This window comes from Anolis sagrei, chromosome 1 (genome assembly GCF_037176765.1).
Source record: "Anolis sagrei isolate rAnoSag1 chromosome 1, rAnoSag1.mat, whole genome shotgun sequence".
In the NCBI taxonomy this organism is placed as follows: domain Eukaryota; kingdom Metazoa; phylum Chordata; class Lepidosauria; order Squamata; family Dactyloidae; genus Anolis; species Anolis sagrei.
This window is the reverse complement of record NC_090021.1, coordinates 142,259,185-142,285,282: the sequence shown is the minus strand read 5'-3', so window position 1 is coordinate 142,285,282 and position 26,098 is coordinate 142,259,185. Positions and strand designations below refer to the sequence as shown.

At 40.8% G+C, this 26,098-nt stretch overlaps 1 protein-coding gene across 1 annotated transcript; it reads left to right on the top strand.

Moving 5' to 3' along the window:
- Positions 1 to 519: 519 nt before the first annotated feature.
- Positions 520 to 16,394, top strand: NPM1 (nucleophosmin 1). Its single transcript, XM_060786284.2, has 11 exons — positions 520 to 680; positions 4,329 to 4,408; positions 5,718 to 5,837; positions 7,421 to 7,514; positions 7,641 to 7,741; positions 8,558 to 8,637; positions 9,396 to 9,453; positions 12,797 to 12,880; positions 13,744 to 13,845; positions 15,172 to 15,246; positions 16,060 to 16,394. The coding sequence occupies exons 1-11, from the start codon at positions 623 to 625 to the stop codon at positions 16,096 to 16,098; spliced, it is 891 nt and encodes a 296-aa protein (XP_060642267.2). The 5' UTR covers positions 520 to 622; the 3' UTR covers positions 16,099 to 16,394.
- The last annotated feature ends 9,704 nt before the right edge of the window (positions 16,395 to 26,098 follow it).

Sequence of the window (26,098 nt, the reverse complement as noted above, 5' to 3'; positions counted from 1 at the left end):
AGTTCAAATCAGATGTTGTGGATGACATGCCTTGACATTGTGGGCTAGATTACTGTGTGGAAGGGCCTCTTAGTCAGCTGCCAGAAAACAACATCAACTAAGAAAGCTATTAGGGCCCTTCCACACAGCCCTCTAACCCAGAACATCAAGGCAGATCATCCACAATATCTGCTTTGAACTGGGTTAGCCGAGTCCACACTGCCGTATGAGCCAGTTCAATGTGGGACTTTATATTGCTGCGTGAAAGGGCCCCTAGAGGAGGAATGGAGCGATACAAGGCGCCGCCATCTTGCTCGGTGGGCTGCTGCGCGTCTTCTCGCTCTCTCAAGAGACGCACAAGGTGGAAGTTGGGACGCGCATGCGCGGAGCAGAGGGCTCCTTCGCTCCCTTTTTGGCCCCCGCTTGCCTGGCGACCGCGTGCGCCCCTTCCGAGCACGCTCGCGCCTGCGCACCCAGCCAGCGGATGGGCCAGAGCATCACTTCTCGCGAGACCTACGAGGGCTATATATTGGGGGAAGGGAAAAGAGGCGGGCCCTTTTCTGCGGGTGCGCTAATTCCGTCCGTTAGACCCAGCAAGCGCCCTTCGGCTGAGGAGAGAGAGAGAGACGACGCTGTTGAGGAGATGGAAGACACCGACATGGACAGCATGGGCTCCCTTCGGCCACAGACCTTCCTCTTCGGTAACCATCCCGCGCCCCCCCTCACGCTGCCTTCCCTGGCTCGCCATGAGGCCTTCCCACGTGGCTTGGGCCTCCCTTAACCTCGGGGTCTTGCGGGCCTCCTTTGTCCTCCCTTCGTCCTCAGGCTGGACGGGAAAGGGAATCTGCCGCCACCTCATGAGGCTTGGGCCTAGCCGTCTTCCATGTGGCCTGTGGAGCGAGAAGGAAGGCCCCAAGCCTCTCGGCCCCGAATCTAGCCCGAATCAAGCTCTTCTTTACTTGATTCTCCCTCTGCAATAGGATCCGTGCGCCTTGGGGCATGATTATTATCGAGAAGGCGAGCTCGCTGCCTCTCCTAGGTTAGGATTTCAAAGCAAGATGGGGCTCCCTTCCAACTCCATTATTGCTCCATCTCAGAAAAAGCCACAGGACCCCCTATATCCCAGAATATCTGCCTTGAACTGGGTTATCCATACTGCCATATATTCCAGTTCAAAGCAGAACATGTGGGATTTTATTCAGCTGTGTGGAAGGGGCCCAGCCTCCTGCAAGAATCATGCAAGGCCTCAGGCCACTTCCACACCACTCTATATCCCACTATCTAATTCCAGATTATCTACTTTGAATAGGATTATTACTATTATTATGCTTATAATAATAATAATAATAATTCCTGCAAGAATCATGGATAGAATCATAGAGTTGGAAGAGACCTCATGGGCCATCCAGTCCAACCCTCTGCCAAGAAGCAGGAATATTGCATTCAAAGCACCCCCAAAAGATGGCCATCCGGCCTCTGTTTAAAAGCATCCAAAGAGGGACCCTCCACCACACTCCGGGGCAGAGAGTTCCACTGCTGAACGGCTCTCACAGTCAAGAAGTTCTTCCTCATGTTCAGATGGAATCTCCTGCTAGGCCTTAGGCCACTTCCACTCCACCCTATATCCCACAATCTAATCCCAGATTATCTACTTTGAATAGAATCATAGAATCAAAGAGTTGGAAGAGACCTCATGGGCCATCCAGTCCAACCCCCTGCCAAGAAGCAGGAATATTGCATTCAAATCACCCCTGACAAATGGCCATCCAGCCTCTGCTTAAAAGCTTCCAAAGAAGGAGCCTCCACCACACTCCGGGGCAGAGAGTTCCACTGCTGAATGGCTCTCACAGTCAGGAAGTTCTTCCTAATGTTCAGATGGAATCTCCTCTCTTGTAGTTTGAAGCCATTGTTCCGCGTCCTAGTCTCCAAGGAAGCAGAAAACAAGCTTGCTCCCTCCTCCCTGTGGCTTCCTCTCACATATTTATACATGGCTATCATATCTCCTCTCAGCCTTCTCTTCTTCAGGCTAAACATGCCCAGTTCCCTAAGCCGCTCCTCATAGGGCTTGTTCTCCAGACCCTTGATCATTTTAGTCGCCCTCCTCTGGACACATTCCAGCTTGTCAATATCTCTCTTGAATTGTGGTGCCCAGAATTGGACACAATATTCCAGATGTGGTCTAACCAAAGCAGAATAGAGGGGTAGTATTATTACTATTACTATGTTTATTTTATACCCCACTTTCTCTCTCCAGAAGATGACTCCAAAGTGGCTTAGTTTTTCCATGCATTTTAAACTCTACAAACATTAAAATGGAATTGAGTAATATCATTGCTATCTCTTTTATGTCCACATCTTTGTTTTCAGGATTGTTCATTATTTAGTTTGTCAGAAGTGACTTGAGAATGTAATAATATATAAAAAACCCCACAAAGTTAAAAACTGGGACTTATCCCAAAATTCCTTTGACCAGAAGTTGGCCACTTGGAATGTCTCTTGTATCGCTGTAAGTAGGTCCTCTATTGTACATGTGACAGGGCTCAGATTGCGTTGTAGTGAGTGGTCTGTGGCTTGCTCTTCTCCACACATGCATGCCATGGACTCCACTTTGTAGCCCAATTTGTTAAGGTTGGCTCGGCATATCGTGGTGTCAGAGAGCATTCTGTTTAGTGTCTTCCAAGTCACCCAACTTTCTGAGTTTCTCTTCTGTTCCCAGCCACTGATTGAGGTTCCAGGTTTTAGCCTGCCACTTTTGGACGCTCGCTTGCTGAGGTTCCAGCGAGTATCTCTGTAGTTATTAGGAAGCTGTTTCTTTATTTAAGATGCTGGCTGATATCTGAACAGAGGATGGGCATGCATATTCAGCAGCGACTTTCATTATTATTATTATTATTATTATTATGTTTATATCTTGTTTTTTCTCTCCATACGGAGACTCGGAGCGGTGCACAACTAAAAGCAACTAAAGCATTGAAATACAACTTAAAATACAAAATACACACATATTAAATACAAAATACACACTTATTAAGCAACATTAATATTAAAAAACAGGTTAAAGCCTTAAAAGTATATAAAATCACAGCAGCCATTTATGGGTTAGTGCTGTACAAGATGTGCCTCTTTGTCTTCTGAGGCTGGATATATACTGCCGTATAATGCCGTTTTAATCTTCATTATATGGCCAGTATAGCTGCAATATGTGAGTCTACACTGACCATGTGATGCAAATTCAGACTGCATTCTATAGCAGTATACATCCAGCCTCTGAGCAGTGCTTTGAATCCCTGGTCCCATAAAAAGTACAGGTATTTTGAGCCTCCATTATCAGAATTCCCCAAATACTCCCAAAATTGTCCTCATGGCTGAGAGTGACTCCTTCACTTTCTGGTGGGTCAGTGTACCCAAACTTGGTCTCATGCTCAAAATTATTAAAACTGATTTGTATAAATTTACCTTGAGGCTTTGTATATAGGCCACATCAGTGGCCTATATACTGTGTATAGAGGTTGAGTCTCCTTTGTCCAGAGCAACTCTGGTTGTTCATACATGAAATGGTTAAAAATAATGTGTCTAAATTTAGCTTCAGGCTATGTGTGTGCAAGTTGCATATGAAACATAAATGTGTTTAAACTGTAGTCCCATTCCTGGAGCATCTCATTATGTATATTCAAGTATTCCAAGATCCAAAAGGTGGAACACTTCTGGTCCTGGGTATTTTTTATAAGGGACCTGCATTTTATATGCACTATATTGTACATTGAGTTGGTGCTGCCAAGACAAACATTGGAATGAGGCCAAGGAGAGAGGCCTGTTAGGGAAAGCAACCAACTGCTTCCACGCTAGAGGCTGCTATTATAGAGAGGGGAGGATGTAGAGAAAGATGACCAGGCAGTTAAGATGGTGGAGTGGGGCCTTGTATGATGCTGTGGGGCAGGGAGAACAGCAGGAGGTGGATGGCCATGTGCCTGAGCGGGTGGAGCCTGATACATCTTGAAAGTTGCAGACAGAGGTAATTGGTAGGAGGTGCTTTCTGTATGGCTTACAGGCATATAGTGAAATTACACTCCCTGTTCCCAACTCTGAAACTTTAGACTGTAGGGTTTAGACAACAAAATGAAATATCCACTTTCAGACTCAAGTTTTTAAAAGGTAGCAGTAATTTATTTAGTGTTGAGTCACTCCTTTGAAATCATTTTTAGACGGATTGCTATAGTTATTAAGTCTCAGACAAGTTTCCCAGACATTTAAAAATGCTTCACAGCCAATTCCCAGTTAGGGCTATAAATTGTTTAGCAGTCCAATTTAGTAGTTTGCACAGTCACAGCATGTTCTTGTTGCTTTTACAGGATGTGAACTAAAAGGGGACAAGCCATTTCATTTCAAGGTTAATGATGAAGAAAATGAACACCAGCTCTCTTTAAGAACGGTAAGTCCTTTTTACTTGGGAGACAGAGGAACAGTGACTAAGGTACTATTGATTAAACAAAGATTGGGCAGAAGAGCAGCCCCCACCCCTTTGTCCTTTAGGAACAACCTGAAAACCTTCCTGTGTGGAATAGCTTTTAATTAGGGTTGACAGAAGCCTAAGAGCCCTATTTGTAATCATATTTAATCTTCTTGGTGAATTTTAAATGGTTATATTTATTTAATTATGAATTTACATACGACTGAGACTAAGAGGGGATTTTCTATTTTTTTTACTGGTTTATTTTATATTTATGTTTTAACTGCCTTGAGTCTTTGGAGAAAAGTGATATAGAAATTTCCCAAATAAATAATACGTTAATTATAAGCTCTCAAATATGGTCCACCACGGAATTCAGATTAATCACAGAAGCAACAATTGAAGACCTGTTTGAAGCCTACAGTATTACGATATATAAAACGGTGAAATTAGTAATACATGCGGGGAACAGGGTGAGGCAGCATGATTTCCTTTTTTAAAATGCATGCCATTCAGTCGGTTGAAGACGTAGCGGAGTGCTAGTGGTCTCGTTCGAGAGGCGGGAGTATAAAGTTTTGTCCTGACAGTTCCGTTGCCATCATGTATCACAGTGAGGAGCGTGCTTTTGCCCTTGAGGCCTACTTTTCGAGCGGATTTGGTGTGGCTGGCCCGCTCTCCAAATTTAGCCCCTTGTGATTTTTTTCCTGTGGGGTTTTTTGAAATCCCGTGTTTATGTGAACTGTCCAAGGACCCTACAATATTTGAAGACCAACATCCAGGAAGAAATTGCCAACATAATGCCTGCTATGCTGGCAAGAGTCATGACAAATGCCAGAAATTGGTTTACTCAGTGTATGGAGAATGGGGGACATTACCTACCTAATTTGATCTTCAAAACTGCATAAAACAAAACTAGGTATGTGCCTACATAAAAAAAAATATTCTGATTCATACAATGGGTTTTATTAAGTTTTGAAAAAAGGAAGTTATGCTGCCTCACCCTGTAGAAATGATTAGTTATTTCACTTTTAAAAACCAACTTTTCTGAGAAGCCTTTTTCAAACATGTAATGGCATTAAAATTTACAAAATTGACATAGTGCTGGCATCTCCAGTGTTCTTTAGCCATTTAAAATATAAATTAATCACTATACTATTTTCCAATCACATAAAGTACTGTTAAATGGAATGTTATAGCTTAAATATTGGAAAGCTAAGTGATCGTAAAGATGTTTGTGGAAGGTAAATATGTCAGATGTTCTAGTTTTCAAAACACATTTTTTGTGACACAGGTTAGTTTAGGAGCTGGTGCTAAAGATGACTTGCATGTTGTCGAAGCAGAAGCTTTGGATTATGAAGGCAACCAGATCACAGTCACACTGGCATCATTGAAAATGTCAGTTCAGCCTACGGTAAGATTGTTTGTCTTCTGAATTTTGTAAGATCAAATGTCAAAAAAATAAATATTAATTATATTGATTCTACAGATTTGAATTCTTAATATGTTAAGAACGTTATAACAAGATTTTTCTTCATAAGTGGTTGGTACAGAAACCTCAGAAAGGGCTGATAATGAAATACAGCGAATGCTCTGAACCAAATCTCTAGTCTTGGAGTAGAAACTGCTTTTCATGAGAATTTTGAAAATTTTACAAGGTGGCATATAAACATGCTTCAGTAATATTTATAGTTTCAGCAGGAGCAGATCTTCCGGAAACAAAGGAATGGGTTTTCTTGTTATAGTATTAAACCCTACTCAGATTTCAGCTGTTTTGGTTCGAACAAACAGGCAGCCCTGTCTCTAGAATCATCTGGCCTTCTAGGTAAAACATGGGGTCCTATAGCCTTCAAGATGATATTTGAATAGCGGTGTGACAACACTCCTTACATAGGTGCTTTCCTTCGAATGTGTTGGCATCTTCTGCCTGCTTCACTTCTCTCAATTTGCTAAGAGGAGTTCTTACCTCACATTACATCTGCAAGTTAAACAGATGGTTTATGTCCAGTTTGGGATGTCTAAGTAGTTTCTGCCACATAGTGCTTTACACAAACTGATAGCTTGATGACATAAATTTTATCACCCTTCAGGATGATGTGCATGGAGAATTTCTTAAGGATATTTATAACAGCTCAGGGTTGGGGAAACTTTGTTTCTAGATGTTTCTGGATCTCAGCTCCTAGAATTCCCAGCAGTATGAACAATAAGTGAATGTGAGGGTAGACGTTTTCTTCCCAAGGCTTAATTCTTTGATTTTTTTTCCTCAATGAAATTATGTCTTAATCACAATAGAGTTAACCATAATACTAGTACACAGTCGTAGGTCTTAAATGTCAACTATGGCACAATCTAAAATAAGCTTTGTTGCAACAGGTTGATGCCTACAGTGATTTAGCAGATTAGTCAATTTATTGAGTGTATGAGTGGTGCTGAAATATATAGCAGAACTACATTTAGTAGTATGTTGATTTATGGTGGGATAAGAGATGCATAGTTTATTTCAAGTAAATGTGTGAGTTCTCCCTCTGGTGCTTGTGTTTTATGTATGCTTTATTTTCTGTTGGAATAAATGTATAAAACCTGAAGGTCAGAAGCGAAAATTGGGTTCCATCCTCCATTCTGCAAGATTCATTTTTCATCTGAGTTCACTTTACTAACTTGACTTGCATAGATGAGCAACTGGCAATGGTCCCTTTTCGATGTCTGTACTTAACTGAATTTGAGTTAATTTGTCAAAAACAACAGTAAATCGTTTTCTTCAGTCACTTTAGGAATGGGGAGGTTGGGGAAGTGGGCCTCTGAACTTGTTATAGCCTGCCTGCTCTACTACCCACTTGGGTATTTGTAGAGTCTGTTGGCTGGTTTGAGTTGAGGTGTACCGTAACTCCAGTTCATTTTCTAGACCTGAAGGATTTGCTATTTCTGTAGCTCAGGTAGGGCACTGTATATTTGAGATCAACTCATTCAACCAAGCTCTCTTCTTTCCACTGATTCCAGGTTTCATTAGGTGGGTTTGAAATTACACCACCCGTCACTCTCAGATTGAAGTGTGGCTCAGGGCCTGTTTATGTGAGCGGCCAGCATCTTGTAGGTATGGAGTTCAACTTATTGTTTTAACCTGGTGTTTTTATTACATTTGGTAAAATAAATTCATCTGTTTCATCTTGTAGTGAGTTGGCTGATCTTAATTTCATCATGTTTTGCTTTTTAAAAAAAGCTTTAGAGGAAGAACCAGAGTCTGAAGATGAAGAGGATGATAAGCTTCAACACAATATGGCAAAAAGAACTGCAGGTGTGACATTGGCTAAAGTTCCTCAGGTAAGCTTTGAGTGGTGGACTAGTAGTGACTGCATGAAACTAGATGTATTATAGGTCACTTTGTTTGGGGTGCCAAGCTTTAACGTACTTGGTTAGCAGTTTTCACCCCAGAAGTGATGGGTGGTTTTATGCTATGAAGAATATAAAGCCTAAATCTCTCTGTGTTGAAAAGTATAAATGAATTAATATTTATTTTGTAGTAACAACCTCAAGGTGCATATGCACTGTAGAATTAATGCAGTTTGACATGTTCCATAGAATCATAGAGTTGGAAGAGACGTTGTGGGCCATCCAGTCCAACCCCCTGCCAAGAAGCAGGAACTGCCAAATGTCAAAATTAGGCATCATGGGGGTTGCAATTTTAGGAGGCACTATCATTCTTCGTCAGAGAAGGCAAGAATTGCATTAACAAATAGTAAGGGCAATGATAAGAGAAAATATGGTGAACCCGTGGCAGTGATTGGGATTTAGTTCCAGGACCCGTTCATAGATAATGATGTTCCTTGAATAAAATGACAAAATAGAAGGTGTGGATTTTTTTTTAATTTTGGGAGGAATATTTTCAGACTATGGATAGTTGAATCTCTGGATAAGGATGACTGACTGGGTCCCATCTACTACACTGTAGAATTAATGCAGCTGGATAAAGCTTTTATCTCAATACTTTGGACTGTTTGTAAAATGATCTCCCATGATCCTATAGCATTGAATTGTCACTACATAAATTGTACAGTGTTAGATGCACCCTCAGTTTCCATATATTGGAAGAGCCTAACTTGGAATTGAATCATTGACATGCATTTGCTTGCCTTAAAGAAAAAAGCAAAGCTGACAGAGGATGACGAAGATGACGATGAGGATGACGAAGATGACGATGAGGATGACGAAGATGAAGAGTATGTTCTCTTAGAGAAGTTGGCATAGTTGAATGTTTTCCTTTTCCTTCCTATACTAAAGAATATGATTAATGATAGTCTATTCCCCTCTGATTTCTTTGACGAGACAATAGACTCGTGTAGAACTATTTAACTAACATGACTAACATACTATATCTTGTGATGTTTCCTGTCTTTCCCTTCCTATTTCACTTATTTTGTTCTCTTTTTTTGAAAACAAAATAAAAACTTATTGCAAATCAAAAGAGGGGAAAGCACCCTCCTGCCAAAAAGAGTATGTTGACTTCAAAATGGGTGCTTCTGTAGAAGTCGGAGCAGTTTTAGTAAAGTGATTGGTACTGTTAGCTGAAGAGTAATCATTTCATACTAAGGAAGTTCCCTCAAAAGTATTTAATCGGTTTAAGTATAAATGATCACTTCATTCTGCGTATAACTATTTGGAGGACCTACATGCTTCCTGTAAAATGCATCTAGTATTAAAGTGGAAGAATTCTGACACTTGTTGGCTAAAAGTTTGAAATAACTGCTTTGTGAAATTTTTCTGTTCAATTTATGTACTGTTGCCATTCAAATGGATTCCTAAGGGTATAGAAAACATGTTTCTGGGAGGATAGTATATGGTACCTACAAAGGTACAATTATTAGGTTACTGTGACCATTGCACTGCTTTGTGTTTTATCTCAGGAATATAAAAACTAGATGAAAGCATTTTAAGATCTGTTCTTTATTATACAAATTGACCTATTCATTTATTGTAGAGATGATGATGAAGATATGGAGGAAGATGAGGAGGAAGAAAAGACTCCAGTAAAAAAGGTAACGCAATTCAATTCAAAGTATTGTTAATACGACAGATGGTAGTTGGTCTTCGGCCTTTTGTATCTGAATTTTAAGATAAGCTTGGATTGTTTGAGGTTGTGAACCTTCGGAAAATAAACTGTTTAGAAAAAAATCATATGTGATATGTAACTTACCTGAACAATACTCAATTTTAAGAAATTGCACCATTATAGCATGCATGAGAGAGTGGAAGAATGACTTCTGCAATAGTCAAGAATAAAATGTGAAAGTAAATAAACAATTTCTGTGTGTCCACCTACCTGTATTGCCTTTCATCTGTGCTTTTTTTTAATTTGCTTGCTTTCCCTTCCTGTCCTCTTCAGTGTTGTTTATCAAATGATATCTCACAGTTTTAACTTTCAGTCAGTCTCTCAAACACGTCCATACACAGAGTGGCTAAGGTATAGCAGTGTCAGAGGCCTAAATCCCAACATTGTACTCATGCAATACCAGAGCATTAAAAGCTTTCTCCCCCTTTCCTTTCCCTGCATTTCTCCATTCTGACTGGTTCCCTAAGAACTCTGGAAACTGGTGGAGTACATGGGAAGCTGTAATGCCAGTGATGTAACAATGCTGAAACAATGCCAGTGATGTAAACAGTTTCATTAACATGGCTGGAGGCTAGAGTCAGTTATCTATCACCTCAGCCGGTTTGTGCTGTACTTTCAAGCACTTAGGCATAAGAAGATATGGAAATACTAAGCTTTTGTGAACAATGTAGCATTTTTTCTTTTTCTGGCTGGTTTAGCTACAGCACAGTTTTATTAAGAGCCTCCAAATCAATTGGCCTCTTAATCTTTTTTTTTTTTTTTTGCAAAGAATGAGGTACATTCTCCCAGTGCTTTATTTACAGCTTAATATAAAATGTTAGTAAACATGTCTTAGACACTGAGTTGTTGACTTAAATTGCATACTGCAAGAAAGATCTTCAGTATTGAATGAAATGGGTTTTTAAATAAGAAAATATGCTTTCTGTCCTGGGAGAAATTAAATAATTGATATGTTTAGATTTTGTATCTTTATTCCACACTTATAAAGAAAAGTTTAGCATATGGCAACACTAGGTGGTGCTGTGGTTTAAAATTTGGAGTAGGCCAGGATTTTTCTAATTCTATCATGAAATGCTATTTGGGATGAATCTATCTGAATTAACTTAGTTCTGTAAGTAATATAGTTTTAAGTTTATTTTGAAAACAACCACATTATTAAACATCTCAATCATTAAATGATCTCTACAAACATTTATATTATTTAATTTATTATTTATAATAATAATAATAATAATTAATATATTGCTTCACTTCTTTGGCTGTTTTGAAATAAAATAATGTTGCTTACCAATTAATTATAAAGATTCCAGAATTGTTCCTCTTACTCAAGATAATGTAAAGATATCTCATAAATCATTAATTGCTCATTTATAATAGGTTGGTCATTATTCAATTTTTTGGAGGCATATCTCTAATATCTTAGTAAGACTAAAGTGAGAATTAGCTTTGAAAGAAAAAACTCAACTTTTGGCTAAAGGAAAGAAAGTAAAACATACTTTTATGTGTTGGAATTGTTTTTGTTTAATAACTTCATAAAGCAATCTGAACAGAATTGAAGCTGAAATGATGGATAAAATATTGGTTTAACATAAAGGCAAAATTAATATAAATCATGTGGTTATCATTGAGGGCCCCCTGGTGGCACAGTGGGTTAAACCACTGGGTTGTTGTTCTTGCTGACCGAAAGGTCGGCAGTTCGAATCTGGGGACTGGGGTGAGCTCCTGCTGTTAGGCCCAGCTTCAGTTTGATAACGTGTAAATGTGAGTAGATCAATAGGTACCGCTTCTGCAGGAAGGTAACGGCACTCCATGCAGTCATGCTGGCCACATGACTTTGGAGGTGTTTATAGACAACTGGCTCTTCGGCTTAGAAATGGGGATGAGCATCACCCCCCAGAGTCAGACAAAGCTAGACTTAATGTCAGGGGAAACCTTTACCTTTATCCTTGAGAAAAGTGTGGGTATACATGTAGAATTAAACATGTATACAGAATGCCTCTGATATTTTAACATTAGTGTGTTACACATTTTCTGGTGCTTGATGTATCTTTAAATACTTCAGCCAAGTAGTTATTGTTAAGTAAAGTTTCACATTTATTTGTACACTAGCGTAAATGCTGAGCGTTGCCCAGATGTTGGAGAGACCATTGCCCTCCGGTTTTCTTTTCGTTCTGTCTCTTTCCTCCCGCATTACTGTCTCCTTCCTTTTCCTTTTCCCCCCTCTTTCTTTCCTCCCTACCTTCTACAGCTCTGAGAGAGCCTACTTTACAATATCTCCATGGCAGCATGACTATTTGAAGCTCTTTCCTTTCTCCCTCCCTTCTCATATGTATGCCACTTTTTCCCAGTGACATCATAAAAAGACCCACTTCACCTAGCAACAGCCTTTGTGGTACAGATAGACAGCCATTGACTTTCATACACATAGATAGCATTATAGTAAAACCACATTCTAGCTGCAGTTTTCTGATCCTAGGGAAGGCATTATATCAGGCACTAACTGAACATCTTTGAGTAGTGAGGGCCATGCATGGCAGTTCTTCATTTGATGGCATTTTTTGTCTGCTGCCATGCCAGGGGATTAATTAAAGGTCCCCCCCCCCAAGTTGCCTGTAATGGGAAACTCAAGAGTCTACTGGATAGCAGGAGCACTTGTTCCCTAGGCTCTGAATAGAACAGGGATATGACAACCTCAAAACTGACACAGAAAGTGATGTAATAATAAGGGAGAGAGAGTGAATAGTCTATCCTGGCCCCTGGATTTTTTGAGGGTTTGGTTCATGCTCCTGTGAATATCAAAATCCATGGATGTTCAAGTCCCATTATTTACATGGCATACTTAAAATCAAGATTTGCTTTTTGGTATTTTAAAAATATTTTAAGCTTTGGTGCAGAGTTGGTAGACAGGAAGGACAAGTTGTAATTAATATTAGAGATAGTTTTGTAGTGTTTTATATTTTATTAATAAAACTTTAATAATCTGAATGGTTTCATAAAAATACTTCTAAGGTTAATAAACTTCGAACAGATTTACACAACCCATGGCCCTCCAGTTGTTTTGGACTTCTGCCCCCAGGATTCCTGACTTGGACAAGCTGGCAAGCACTTCTGGGAATTGGAGGCCCAAACACCTGAAGGGTTGCAGGTTGTGCAGGCCTGACTTAGGACATGATATGTGAATGTAGTTATAAAGCACATATGCTGGTGATATTTTAAAGTGATACTTTTTGGTATTTTTAAGTGATATGCAACTTTTATTCTAATGTTAGCCTGCCCGAGATTTGGCTGTGAAAAAGACACAAAAATCCAATCAAAATGGAAAAGATTCTAAGCCGGCAACTCCGAAGCAGAAAGTGAGTAAATGTTGTTTTAACACAGTCAACTTTTCTACAAGATTGTATAGATGTAGAGATTATTTGAGTAACAGTGATGTTAATCTTCATTACATCTAGATGTTTTAGTTGTTTGTGTAGTGCCACCTTATGCTGAAAACCAGATTCTATTGGAAGTATATGAGTGGACAACTACAGAAGACCATGCAGAATTTCTTAAGTGTGCCAGAATTTGTGTGGGATGTAAGACAATACATGTTAGTTTTGAAAGATGAATATTCAGATTAAAAGTCCACATAAAGGTGTGTATTTGTTAGACTATAATGCTTAAATCATATTAAGTGCTTTTTTGTAGTCAGATGTTTATTGGTAAGTTAAAAAAGTTTTAGTACATAAAAGGGAAACTTGCAAATGAGATCATGCTTTTCTATAGAATATTGGAAAAATCTTTATGTAATCTGTTTAGATAAAGCAGAGTTCAGGGCACCTAATTATTGGACGACTTGAGGTCAGAATTTCCATCATTACGATTCAAAGTGTTATACATCAAGTTCTACATTTGTATGCCTTGTGGTTGCTGATCTATTTATGATTATGTCATAAATGTCAGTGTTTTTTTAGACGAGTATTCAAAGGATAGGGTTTTTTCAGGCCCTTCCTCTTAAAGATAGCTTACACACCACCTGGTATTTGTTGGTGGCTCATCCAAGTACTAATCAGGGCTGATCTATCCTAAATTCAAAGATCAAGCAGGACTTGGTATCTTTAGGGTATTGAAGCATTTGCCAAATCTATTGGGTAAGGAAAAGATGTTGAGCTGCAATGATTAGTTGTAAATGATATCTTGTTACACTGTTGAAAAACCTGTGGTCGATGTGTTTCAGACTCCAGAAACCCATAAAGAAAAGAAACCACAGACTCCAAAAACACCAAAAACATTCACTTTGGAGGAAATAAAAGCAAAAATGCAGGCAGTTGTACAAAAGGTAAGTTCATCAATCACCAGGAAATTGGAACATTTTGGGCTCTTGAGCTCATATTTGTGAGAAAAAGTAGAGATAGTTTCGATGTTAGATTCTCGCTTTAACTTGGTGCTTCAATTTTAATATTGGTTCATGGTAGCCCTCTGTGGACATGACTTTAAAATTTCTGGGAGCTACTGAAATGCAATTGTTGAAATGCAGTATCTAAACTACAGGGTGTTTCAAAATGATGGACTCAATTTCAAAGTAGTATATATCATGATGGCAACGTATTACAATTCACATGATGTTATAATGAGGTATCAAGTTTTTCCTAATGATGTGAGCCCAAAATAAATCTAAAAAATAACTCCACAAAAAGAGAACATCTGAGTTTGCCATTTTGGAAAAGACTGAGGCTGAGGACTGCCATCTAGTAGGACTCATTGGAAACTATGCCACACCTCCTTTCAAGTGGTAAAAGAGTTTTGTTCACTGACAGTTCATGGTTGTAGAGAGTGATTTCAGATGGGATCCATCATTTTTCAACACCCTGTATATCTTGTAGACAGTTCCTGGGTTACATGTTCTGTAGGTTTGTTCTTAAGTTGAAATTATATGTAAGTCGGAACAAGTAAATTTTTAAAATGTAACTCCACCCCCCCCCCCCCAAAGATTTAAATTGCATGGGGGAGAAAGAACATACGTAAATGTTGTGTTTTACTTCTGTGCTCTGGTTCACCTCATTTTCTGTCCTTCACACAATTGAATTTTGAAAAATTTTTTGGGTTGTTGTGGAAACAAGGATAAGTGAGAAAACTTCAGTAGAGACACTTTCCTCATGATTTCATCTCACTTCCTGTTTCTCACCCCTGTTTGTAACTAGGAGTCGTATGTAAGTTGTAGGTCTATAACTTGAAGACTACCTGTATTCTTGAGAAATATACTGATTTTTTCATGTAAAATTTTTAAAGGTTAAGTTAATTGGTTAGTAATCCACTAGCAATAGACCATGAACATTACTATCTTTGGATTTTGGAACAAGAAGTGATTTTTCCACCTAGCTTTCACCTGATCATTTGTCTTACCAGAGATTGTGGGGTGGAAGAATTAACTTTTTCATTATGGGTGTCATTGTAAGTTTTTTCTTGTTTTTTTTTATAATCAGAGTGTCTTTTGAACAACAGTTACATGGTTTATCTCTCTTGGTTTTTTTCTGAGAGTCAAAAATTCTGCACAATACTTGCATACAAACTAACTGCATCTTGATTGACCCAGTCAGGTGACATTTATGTATACCACAGAATAATTCATTGTGTTTATATTTGCTTTCTTATTTCTTCACATTAGGGAACTCCTCTTCCTAAAGCAGAAGCCAAGTTTGCAAATTACGTTAAAAACTGCTACAGGACAGAAGACCAGAAGGTAATGGAATTGACTAGATCTTGGTAAAATCAATTTATAGTGCCAGTTGTTTACCCAATTTTTTCATGTTGGTGTTTAATCCTTTGCATAAAATTCAAGTGGGGGCGGCTTCAATGGTTATTAAAGAGAACATACATTTCTTATCCTTTTATGTAATCCGTGGGTCCTGTCCTTCAGCTCATAGTATTCATCAAAAACATTTTGACCAAATAAAATGGTGTTTGGGTTTTTGTTGCTGCGTTTCACTAGTCTATATTTTAGTTTCTCTTTTCTGCAGAGGTAATGCGTTGGAATTTGGGCAGCTTGGAGGCTTTTAGTTAGACTTGTATATTTCATAGTGTGTTGAAGGAGAGCGTTTGAAAGCATCTGATTCAGCTGCTGTTGTGGATTTGGACATAAGGCAGGGCAGGCAGAGTTCAGACAGCATTTGCCGGAGTTACACCCTTCCTTTTGCTTTAATTCACTATGCTTTATAGGGTGACAGGAGTCTTGAAATACAAAATATATTGAATAATTTTGCAGTTTGTGTACAGTGTGGTGTATTTGATACTCTTTTCAAAATTAGCACAGAGATTTCTTGAACCCTGCATGCAGATGGAAGATATTTGTTTCATGTAGATTTTCAATTGTAAGTTCCATCTAGAAAGAATTTGTGCCCATAGATATTTGAGTATATATTGTCTGGCAAGCCTCTTCTAGATAAATGTGTACTGCTAGTTGCATGCATAAAGTAAGTTCAGTGAGTCTTACTGTCTGGAAAGTAATGTCAAGAGTTGCTATTTTACTGACTTATTTTCCCTTTTGTCTTCTTAGGTTATTCAAGCACTCTGGCAGTGGAGGCAGACTCTGTAAGCAAGAAGCTAAATGGTTCCCTCTGAGTTACAGTTCTGTGTGTTTAACCATTCATATCTGGCTGTCCTTTTTATAAATGCTAAAGCTTGCCCTACTGCGTCTGATTAATGTTGTCCAGAATGTTTTGCCAAGAATGTGCTGTCCAAAATGCCTGTTCCGTTTTTTTTAAAGACCAGGACGCCACCCTTTTCATTTCAAATATGTATGGAATGTTTTGATAATGCATAGTAGTGGTGGTCAGAAAATGGAAACAGGGAAACTAAATGTAAATGTGAAAATAAAATTTAGTATTTTAAGTAGCTTTGCTTTTTTTAAAAACTGTGTTCAGGCCTTTTTTTCTGTACCAGTTGTAGCAAACCACACCTGTCCGGTAACCCAGGATGTGAAATTTCCTTTAAAACTCTTTCTCTTCCACCCAGTTGGGTGCATTTATGTGTTTTTTTAACCTCACCCTTTCTGTTGCTTTCTAACGCATGGGTGTCATCCAGTGGTTGTATCCTCAGCCTGACTGAGTACTGGTCATTATTGCCTCCCTTAATAAGCTCTCATCTGTTTGGTACCTGCCAAGGTTGACTCAGTTTTAGGAGTTGCTGGCTAAAACCTTCCTGTATTAAGTGGGGGGACGGGACGGGGCCTTCTAATGTTCAGGCGACACAGCAGAACATGTTTATTGCCTATGGATCTAATTTTGATTAGGAAAGGCAACATTTCCATGCTTTCTTCCTGTTAGGCTACTTGGTTTGCTCAACATATTTTAAAACTTTGGATGGAATAAAAGCCCATGAATCAATACAATCAGTGATTGTCTGAAAAATCCTTATGGCAGAGTGTTTTGTTGTGACCGAAAACATCACTATATCTTTAGTTCTGTGTTTTTAAAACAAATACCACATGCTTCACAACACAGTAGTAAGCACTTAAGACGAAATTATGTAAACATTTAAACAAACATGCAGCAAGTAAGAGTAAATGGATGCACAGTCAAAAATGGCCATGTTGTAAATTTCTGAAGAAAATTGGTGAAAGTCTACACTTCTAACTGAGAGCAGTTAGGAAAACAATACATGTGTGTGTGTGTGTGTTCAAGAAACTCCCTTTGATGTTATGGGAAGAAGATTCAGTATTCCATCTTTGACATTTTTCTGTCACCAGATCCATATGTGATCTGCCATATCTTTCTGCTTTGTCAAAATCCACACCACATTTAGGGAAGAAGGCTTTGTTAACCATATGGAATTGTTAACTACAAGCAAACAACTGGGACCTGCAACAAAGAATTTCAATGAAGGCACTCCAATGGTCTACACCTTTGTTTTCTGTTGCTTCCTTTCTCATAGGCACTACATTCTGTGGATGATGAATCAAATTGAGTCCAGGTCTAGGCCTGCCTTTTGCTTGTTTGGTTTTCTTTCCCCTCAAAAGAGTTTATTTTAATACTACAGACATTAGGTATCTCCCAAGTTCATTGATACTGCCTTTTCTCACCAGACCTATTGTTTTAGTCTTTTTTGGCAGTCTGATTGAATTTGCTGTTTTGTAACCAGGAAGGTGCCAACGGTTTTCCAGTTTGCTGTATACACCAGCCATTGGGTATATACAAATAGTTACTGTGTATATCATCTAAAGTTTAAAGGACAAAGCAGGCGGAAAATACAGAGAAAAGCTCCCCTCCCCCCTTCAATTGAGACATTCTTGAATTGAACACAGTGAACAGAAATGGCATGTGTTTAAGAAACAATGCATTTCAATAAGGCTATGATAAGGGCTAGAATGACAAACAGTTGAATTAAGGTGTCAGGATGTGCCTTCATGTTTGGGATTCCACGAAGCCTTCTTCCTGACACTAGAGGGAGTAGTCATGATGGATGAGTTTATGACGGGACATCTGGGCATAGGTCTGGCTTTGAAGCTGTGGGAAAAGGGATTTTAGACTAAACTGTGATAAGAGAAGGGGGAGAAGGAGGAGGGAAGCCAGGAGGGGAGATCTGGGACCTTTGGGCGGGAAACTTCAGTTCTCGCTTTGTTTTCGCTCTGTATGGATTGAAATAAACTCCAAATCCGAGTACCTGCTTGTGAGTGCGAGTTTCCTTTCTAAGATCCAGCGGATCCTGACATAAAGCGAGAACTCACAACTTCTTGTTCCAACCGTGAGGTCTACAACCATCCGGGAGAGGAACATGTATCAAGAAGAAGAAAACCCGATGGGGGCTGGAGAGAGTATCGGCCTTTCCCCCTCTCCGGGGTTGGAAGACGAGGAATACGGAGACGAGGGAGCCTCCCAAGCCGGAGACCTGGAAGGGAGAGGAGAGATCCCCCCGGCTGCGCCTGAGACCTGGGGAGCCCCCCTGACGTCCACGCAGAGGCCTCCGCAGAAGGACATAACCGTGAGACGCAAGCTACCCATGCTGGGGCCGAGGGAACATCACAGGCCGCCCTCCCCCCTCGACAGCGCCACGGGCCCTCCCGCGCAGCGCCTTGGGGAAAAGGTGGACGCGATGGAAAGAATGTTGCAGACCTTCTCGTTCCAATTGGAAGAAATGAGAAGGGAGGTGGCGGCATCTTGGAGAGCCACATTGGAGGAAAGAGAGGCGCGACGCTCCCTCTCGCAAGGTATGGGACGGGGTTACCGGCCCTCGGGGAGAGTGGCGTTCGCCACGGAAGGGGAACCCTCGCACCCCCCGCCCGGAGCCTCCACTTTTACCTCAGGATGGGGAGGGAGAAGCCATCTCCAAGGGGGCCCCGGAAGAGGAGAGTTACGTGTGAAGTTCAACGGGGACCCCAAGCAGCTCTCCTATTTCATCACAAACGTGAGACATTATATGGAAGACTACGGGGATTCCTTCCCCTCCGAGGGAGCCATGATCCACGCGGTGGGGGCCAACTTAAAAGACGCTGCGGCCGATTGGCTCATGCAGATGTACGACACCCGGGCACCGGAGCTGAGGAGATTGGACGACTTCCTGAGGGCGCTGCGGGAGAGATTCCAGGACCCTTTGGCGGAAGAGAAGGCAAAGGGCCAGCTCAAGAGGATAACCCAGGGCAACAAGACTGTTTCTGAATATGCCCTGGAATTCAAAGCCATTGCGGGCCGAATCAGAGACTGGTCGGATGCCACCAAGCTCGAGTACTTCCGGGCGGGCTTGCGCCCCGATGTATTGGAATGGTCTTTACACCGGAGCAACCCTCCTACTCTCGAGGAATGGATTGTCTTGGCCGGGAGGGTCGAGTGTGACCAGGAACAGATGCCGCGCAGGGCGAGAGAGAGAGGCCGAACTAGGCACCCCGCAGCGGGCCCACAGGGGGGGCCGCGACGCCCCTCGCCCAGAGGAAGGTCGGCAAGCCGTGAGAGGAAAGGGAGGAGGGGCCCCTGCTTTGCGTGCGGCCAAGAGGGGCATAGAGCAGCGGAATGTTCGAGAGGACGCACCCCTCCCAACGCCCCCAGACCTGACAAGACGCCCCCGCCCCCGAGGCCAGCGCCAGGACCCAAACCAGCAAAGGGAAAAGCCTCCACGGCCGTGGAGACCGCGCTGGCCCCGTATCAACTCCCCGCGGAGGATGAGTCGGAGCCGGAGGGGGCAGACCGAGACTTCTACTCGGCGGGAAACGGACAAGATCTTCCTTGAGAACCGCCGGCAGGAAGATCGTGGAGGCGACAGGCGGTGAGTTGAGAAAGTTGAATTATGATGTGCTTAAAATGACTGTGACCCTGACCAACCCCGACACGGGACTGAAAGTAAAAACTGTGGCAATGCTGGACTGCGGGTGCACCAGGTGCCTAATCACCCCCTCCCTGGCCGCCAAACTGGGAGTCAAGCCCCTGGCTTTAAAGACCCCCGTGGTTTTTTCCCAACTGGATGGGACAGCAGCACATGGGGGCCCCGTAAGGGAGAAAACAGACTACCTTCGTCTAGAAATGGGAACTCACAAAGAGACTTTGCAATTTGTAATATCCCCCATGGCCCACCAGCCAGTCATTTTGGGGATCCCCTGGCTGAGGTGGCAAAACCCTCAGATTAACTGGGCGGAGGGGGTGCTTTCCTTCGCGGATGGAGAGTACAAGCCAGAGGGACACAGCCAGCCACAAGGGGCCCCTCTCCCCAGTCAGCTACAGGGAGCGCAGGCAGAGGCGACTCCGGAAGGCTCAGAGATTGACATCCCAGAGGCTTATAGGGAGTGGGCAGATGTCTTTAGCGAAACCGAATGTGACCAGTTGCCCCCGCATAGAAAGACGGACTGTGCATTAGAATTTGAACCAAACGTTAAGCTGCCTAGCCCCAAGCTTTATGCTATGTCGGAGCCAGAGAGAAAAGCCTTGAGAGAATTCTTGGACAAGAACCTGGAAAGGGGGTTCATAGTACCTTCCACGTCACCGGTGGCAGCCCCAGTACTCTTTAGGCCCAAGGCGGACGGGACGCTGAGACTGTGCGTAGATTATAGGGGCCTAAATGCCATATGCACCACCAACCAGGATGTGCCAGGATCCTGACATAAGGGCAATGGCAGAATGAATTAGGAGGTTGCTAGGTTTACTCATGATCACATCTCCTGAGTATTCTGTTGACTTGGTGGAAATGAAAAGATGCATCTGACAGCTTTTTATTTTTCAATTGTAATTAAACTAAACAGTCTTTGATATAAGGGAATATCCATTGGAAAGGAGGTTTGTTCTTCCATGGGCAAGTTCACTCCGCAAAACGAATGCCATGATGAGCATTGCCAATAACAAATGCCTGTTTCCCAAGAAGTATGGGTGATACTCAAGAAGCTAAAGGCCAAGGGAGAGGTAGGAGATTTGCTTGTAAAGATGAAAGCAGTCTTGAATCAGAAGTTTGCCATCTATGAACTAAACCATATTAACTTGAACTACTGATGCTGACATTTCTTTCACACTTCGCAAAGCCAGCAGTGATTCCACATCATTTGTCATGGCTGGATCCTTTGGGATTCTGGAGTTTGCAGTTTGAGGAGGCAGAGGTCTCTAGCTGAGAATTCAGAGTACTATTTAGACCACAATCCCAGGAAAAGAAGAACAAAGTGCTATAATTCTGCTGCTTAAAAGATACCTCTGATTCATGTTCTCATGTAACTGTTCAGACTACCTTCCACCTGGTAAAACATCCCCATGACACTTGGTACCTCCCTTCAATTTTTCTGGGAAGCTGGACATACTTTGAAAAACCAAATCTTGTAACAATTTAGTTACATTGAAAAGGGATTTCAGTTACATACAATCAAGTTCCAGTATAACATAAACAGAAAATTAAACTAAAATGATAAAAAAATAACCACAAGAGTTGTAACTTTCTGGAAAAGTTGGTCTTAAACACTGCACGTATTGGTAGATCTTAAATATATTGGATCATGGGTAGAGAAACATTTCTAGTAATGAGTCAATCTCTTCACAGTCAAAGGGGTGCAAAAATCTACTTCCATTTGTTCAATTCCAAGAAAAAGGTAAGTAATATCCCTGAAAGCCAAATTTACTCATGTAAATTCTCAGAATTTCTCAAAATGTAGCTGCTATGGAGTAACCAAATGTATTAAGGAAACATTGGCAGTATTACATCATCTGGTTTACAAAGCAGTGTTTAAATAGACATGGCAGTAGTAATTGTGCTCAAAATAGCCATTTCTGCTACATTAGCTGGAAGATTATTGCCATGATGGTTATAGATGTTTAAACTACGGGTTTAAGTATTCAGAACTGCCTGTTATCAATTCTCTATCCCATTCTGTAAACCTTGTCTGCCATTTGAATAGAGATAACAGAAATGAAGACTGACCACAGTGGACACAACTGTATATAATGAGTATCCATGGATTTTGGTACCCACAGGGTTCCTGAAACTGAACTGCATTGGATACCTAGGGCTCACTGTATGTTACAGAAATTGATATTCCTGGCTTGTACCCTGTTTCAGTGTAAAAAAAGATGGGGAGGGAGAAATGTTGGCCATATTCCGTGTTCTGGATGCTGAATATACAATTTCAAAAACATTTTGGGAAACTCCAAATTAGCCATTTTTGTGAACATAATTGGCCAGTAGATTTTTCTCACTAGCCTTCTTGGCATCTAAGAAATAATTGACTCAGTTCTGTCTTGAGTTTGACTGAGCAAGACCTCTGTTGAAACTGAGCTCCCACATTAAGATGTTTAAAAAAATCCAGTTAGGGTGACTATCTTAATGGATTTCATTATTTAAGAAATGTTCCCCATTTAATCAAAAGAGCAGCATACTAAGCAGACAGGTTTTAGAACTGAAATCATGATGAAAAAAAAGTGTCAAAACAAAACAGTTCTATCTTTATAAGTAAAGGTAAAGGTTTCCCCTGACATTAAGTCTAGTGTCTGACTTGGGAATGGTGCTCATCTCCATTTCTAAGCCGAAGAGCCAGCATTGTCCGTAGACGCCTCCAAGGCTATGTGGCCACCATGACTGCATGGAGAGCCGTTACTTTCCCTCAGAAGACCTATTGATCTACCCACATTTGCATGTTTTTGAACTATTAGCTGGGGCTAACATCAGGAGCTTGCCCCACTACATGGATTCAAACCACCAACCTTTGGGTCAGCAAGTTCAGCAGCTCAGCTGTTTAACCAGCTGCGCCACAAGGGGGCACTTTGGGTCACTACCTTGATAGTAAATGTCTAATTAAGGTCTAAAGTCTCTTAAGTCATTTAGATTTGTCCAACTTTGCCCAAAGTTTTTACAAATTCATATTACCTCAATTGAGTGAAAACCAAAACTATGAAGGGGGGAATAAATAAATAAAAAGAAAATGAAACATAAACACTGTAGGAGACACAACACAACAAATGAAATACCGATCCTAAATGGCAAATGCCAGTTAAGATGGTAATATTTCTTTTTCTTTTTTTTGTTTGACCACTGAAAAATGAGAATGGAAATAGAGTGTCTAATCACACTATCATCCCAAACAAGAACCGGATAAGTGGATATATTTTTTTAAAAACTACATTTAAGGAAGTTAAAAGAGAAGTCGGTAACATGTTGGGTCCTAAGGGAAGTTGAGGATCTCAAACTGCAGTGATTCCAGCCATGAAAGGTTTCGACAATACATTGCACACCATAAGCTGATTGGGAACCAAAAGACAACTTGAAGGACCCTTCTGCTATTTTTTGAACCAATGTTATTGGAGTTACTCTTGGAAAAATAGAAAATCTAGCTTGCTTGGTTGTTTTCAGCTGGATGGGGTCTTAAAATTGATGGTTTGTGTTAGAACTATCCACTGGACCTCCCACAAGTACAAAATGATTCCTGGAAGCAGCAGATGCTTTTAAGATGAAAATATTTGGATTGCTCTTTGCGCAGTTCAGCATCATGAATGTAATTTTTTTGTCTGGTGAAATACTGCTTGGTTCTTAAGAAATGGGCCTTAAGAAAATACAGAATGAGTGGGAGAGGTATTTTGGAGAGAGTCCTCAAAGAATAGCTGTGACCTCATTACTAAATGGAAAGCTCCCTTCTATCCATTAATTTAGTTACTTGGTTGAAGCTGACCACAATCTCATCAATCTATTAGTGAAACATGCCACTTAGTAAATTACTATGTCTGAAAAATAATGGTAAATCCGCAAGAGCACAAGCTTAATGTAAAATCCAACCTTTGCAATGTCACATTACAACACGGGGAAGTAATCCACTAGAAGACTACTTCATGTAAGACATTGTTGTATGCATTAAAACTTAGTGTGATGTTCATGTAGGAAATCGTCTTGTATGATGGTCTTGCTTATTTGTTGAGTGGCATTTGGACGTAGCTTGAGACAACTTTTTGAATATATGACTGCATTTGGCTTACTAGAAAAGCAGTATTATAGCAATGTGGTACTACCTCTAAAAGCAAAACTATATTCATCTCATTACATGTTACTTTCCTTTGTAGTGGAAGTGATGCTGTCAGCAATTTGCAGTTAGTGCAGTTCTAATTCATTGCAATCTGTATTGTGTGTTAATAATTTCTGTTCTTATCAAGGGAAAAGCAATTTAAATCAGCAGTCATGTCCTTTAGTGCTCTGTGTCACCCCAAATTCCTAAATTCAATCTGACTTGAATTTAGGAATTTGGTATTAACTTGGCTATTATTAAACAGCTGCACTCCAATTCTAGCCCTCCAAGTGGCCTCTTGTTGGGTGTTTCTAAGTATGACTTTTCTCAACAGAAGTGTCTCTTCCAATCTATAATCTGGGCAAATTAATGCAGGAAAATTAAAAACACTATCTGCCACTCTGATACTAATTTGTGTCTTATTGCACTCGATCTAAGGAGGAGGTTATTAAAACTAGAACAGTTGTACAGGATAAAAGGCAATGCGAGACACATTCAGTGCAAAATTTTAGAAAATGTTTCTAGGATAGCTCTACAGGAAACACACAGCCTCACATTGGTAGCAGTGTTGTCTAGCACAGTGATCTGTGTGGAGGGGCATCCATTGGGAGAAGCAAGCAGTTGTCATACTAGCTTATCTGGTTAATTGGAGCCACTGGTGCAATAGGTTAAACCCTTGTGCCAGCAGACTGCTGACCAATAGGTCAGTGCTTCAAATCTGGGGAGAGAGGGTTGAGCTCCCTCTGTTAGCTCCAGCTCCCCTTGTGGGGACATGAGAGAAGCCTCTCACAAGGATGGTAAAACATCTGGGCGTCCCCTGAGCAACATCCTTGCAGATGGCCAATTCTCTCACAGCAGAAGCGACTTCCAGTTTCTCAAATCACTCCTGACACACACATTGGTTAATAATGACAAACCATGTGAGCCCTGACCTGTTTTACTCACCTTTCTATCTTCTAACAATAATAATATTAGAACCAGCTGCTTCTAGGGTTAAAATAGAACCAGTTTCTTGTAGCATTCAACGAGGACTAGCGAATTAATTTAAAGCAGGGGTCCTCAAACTTTTTAAACAGAGGTCCAGGTCACGGTCCCTCAAATTGTTGGAGGGCCAGATTATATAATTTGGAAAAAAAAATAGGAATGAATTCCTATGAACACTGCACACATCTTATTTGTAGTGCAAAAAACACTTGAAAACAATACAATAATTAAAATGAACAATTTCAACAAATATAAATTTATTAGTATTTCAATGGGAAGTTTGGGCCTACTTTTGGCTGATGAGATAGAATTGTTGTTTTGTGCTTTCAAGTCGTTTCAGACTTAGGTTGACCCTGTGCGAGGGCCGGGTAAATGACCTTGGAGGGCCGTATCCAGCCCTCAGGCCATAGTTTACTGAAACAAGCCAAAGAACTTCAAATTATAAAGACATTGACCGGCTTCTCAGCTGGCCTCTCAGCTAAGGGGAGGGCTGTTTCTGAGACTCCAAGGGGGGAGGGGAGAGCAGGCATGCTCTGCACATGACCGCATGGTGTTCATGCGTAGGCAAGGGAAAGCACGTGAGGATGGATGGAGGCTCACGTCAGTGAGTCCCTTCAAGACAGGGGAGAAAGCGCCAATTCTATCATTGGTGGGGTTCAGAATACTTTTTGATTGTAGGTGAACTATAAATCCCAGCAATTACAACTCCCAAATGTCTATTTTCCCCAAACTCCACCAGTGTTCATATTTGGGCATATTCAGTATTCATGCCAAGTTTGGTCCCTGATCCATCATTGTCTGAGTCCACAATGCTCTCTGGATGTAGATGAAATACAATTCCAAAACACAGGTCAATGCGCACCAAACCCTTCCAGTATTTTCTGTTGGTCATGGGAGTTCTGTCTGCCAAGTTTGGTTCAATTCCATTGTTGGTGGAGTTCAGAATTCTCTTTGATTGTAGGTCAACTATAAAGCACATCAACCACAATTCCAAATGACAAAATCTATCCCCCCCCCTTCCAACCCCACCAGTATTCAAATTTGGGTGCATCGGGTATTTGTGCCAAATTTGGTCCAGTGAATGAAAACACACTTTGCATATCAGATATTTACATTATCTTTCATAACAGTAGCAAAGTGACAGTTATGAAGTAGCAACAAAAAT

What these genes read in the sequence shown, in the direction of transcription:
- NPM1 (XM_060786284.2), top strand. Translation starts at nt 623, where the DNA reads ATGGAAGACACCGACATGGACAGCATGGGCTCCCTTCGGCCACAGACC. An exon ending in ACCAGCTCTCTTTAAGAACG is followed by an intron (nt 4,409 to 5,717) that starts GTAAGTCCTTTT and finishes TTTGTGACACAG; the next exon opens with GTTAGTTTAGGAGCTGGTGC. An exon ending in ACAGGACAGAAGACCAGAAG is followed by an intron (nt 15,247 to 16,059) that starts GTAATGGAATTG and finishes TTGTCTTCTTAG; the next exon opens with GTTATTCAAGCACTCTGGCA.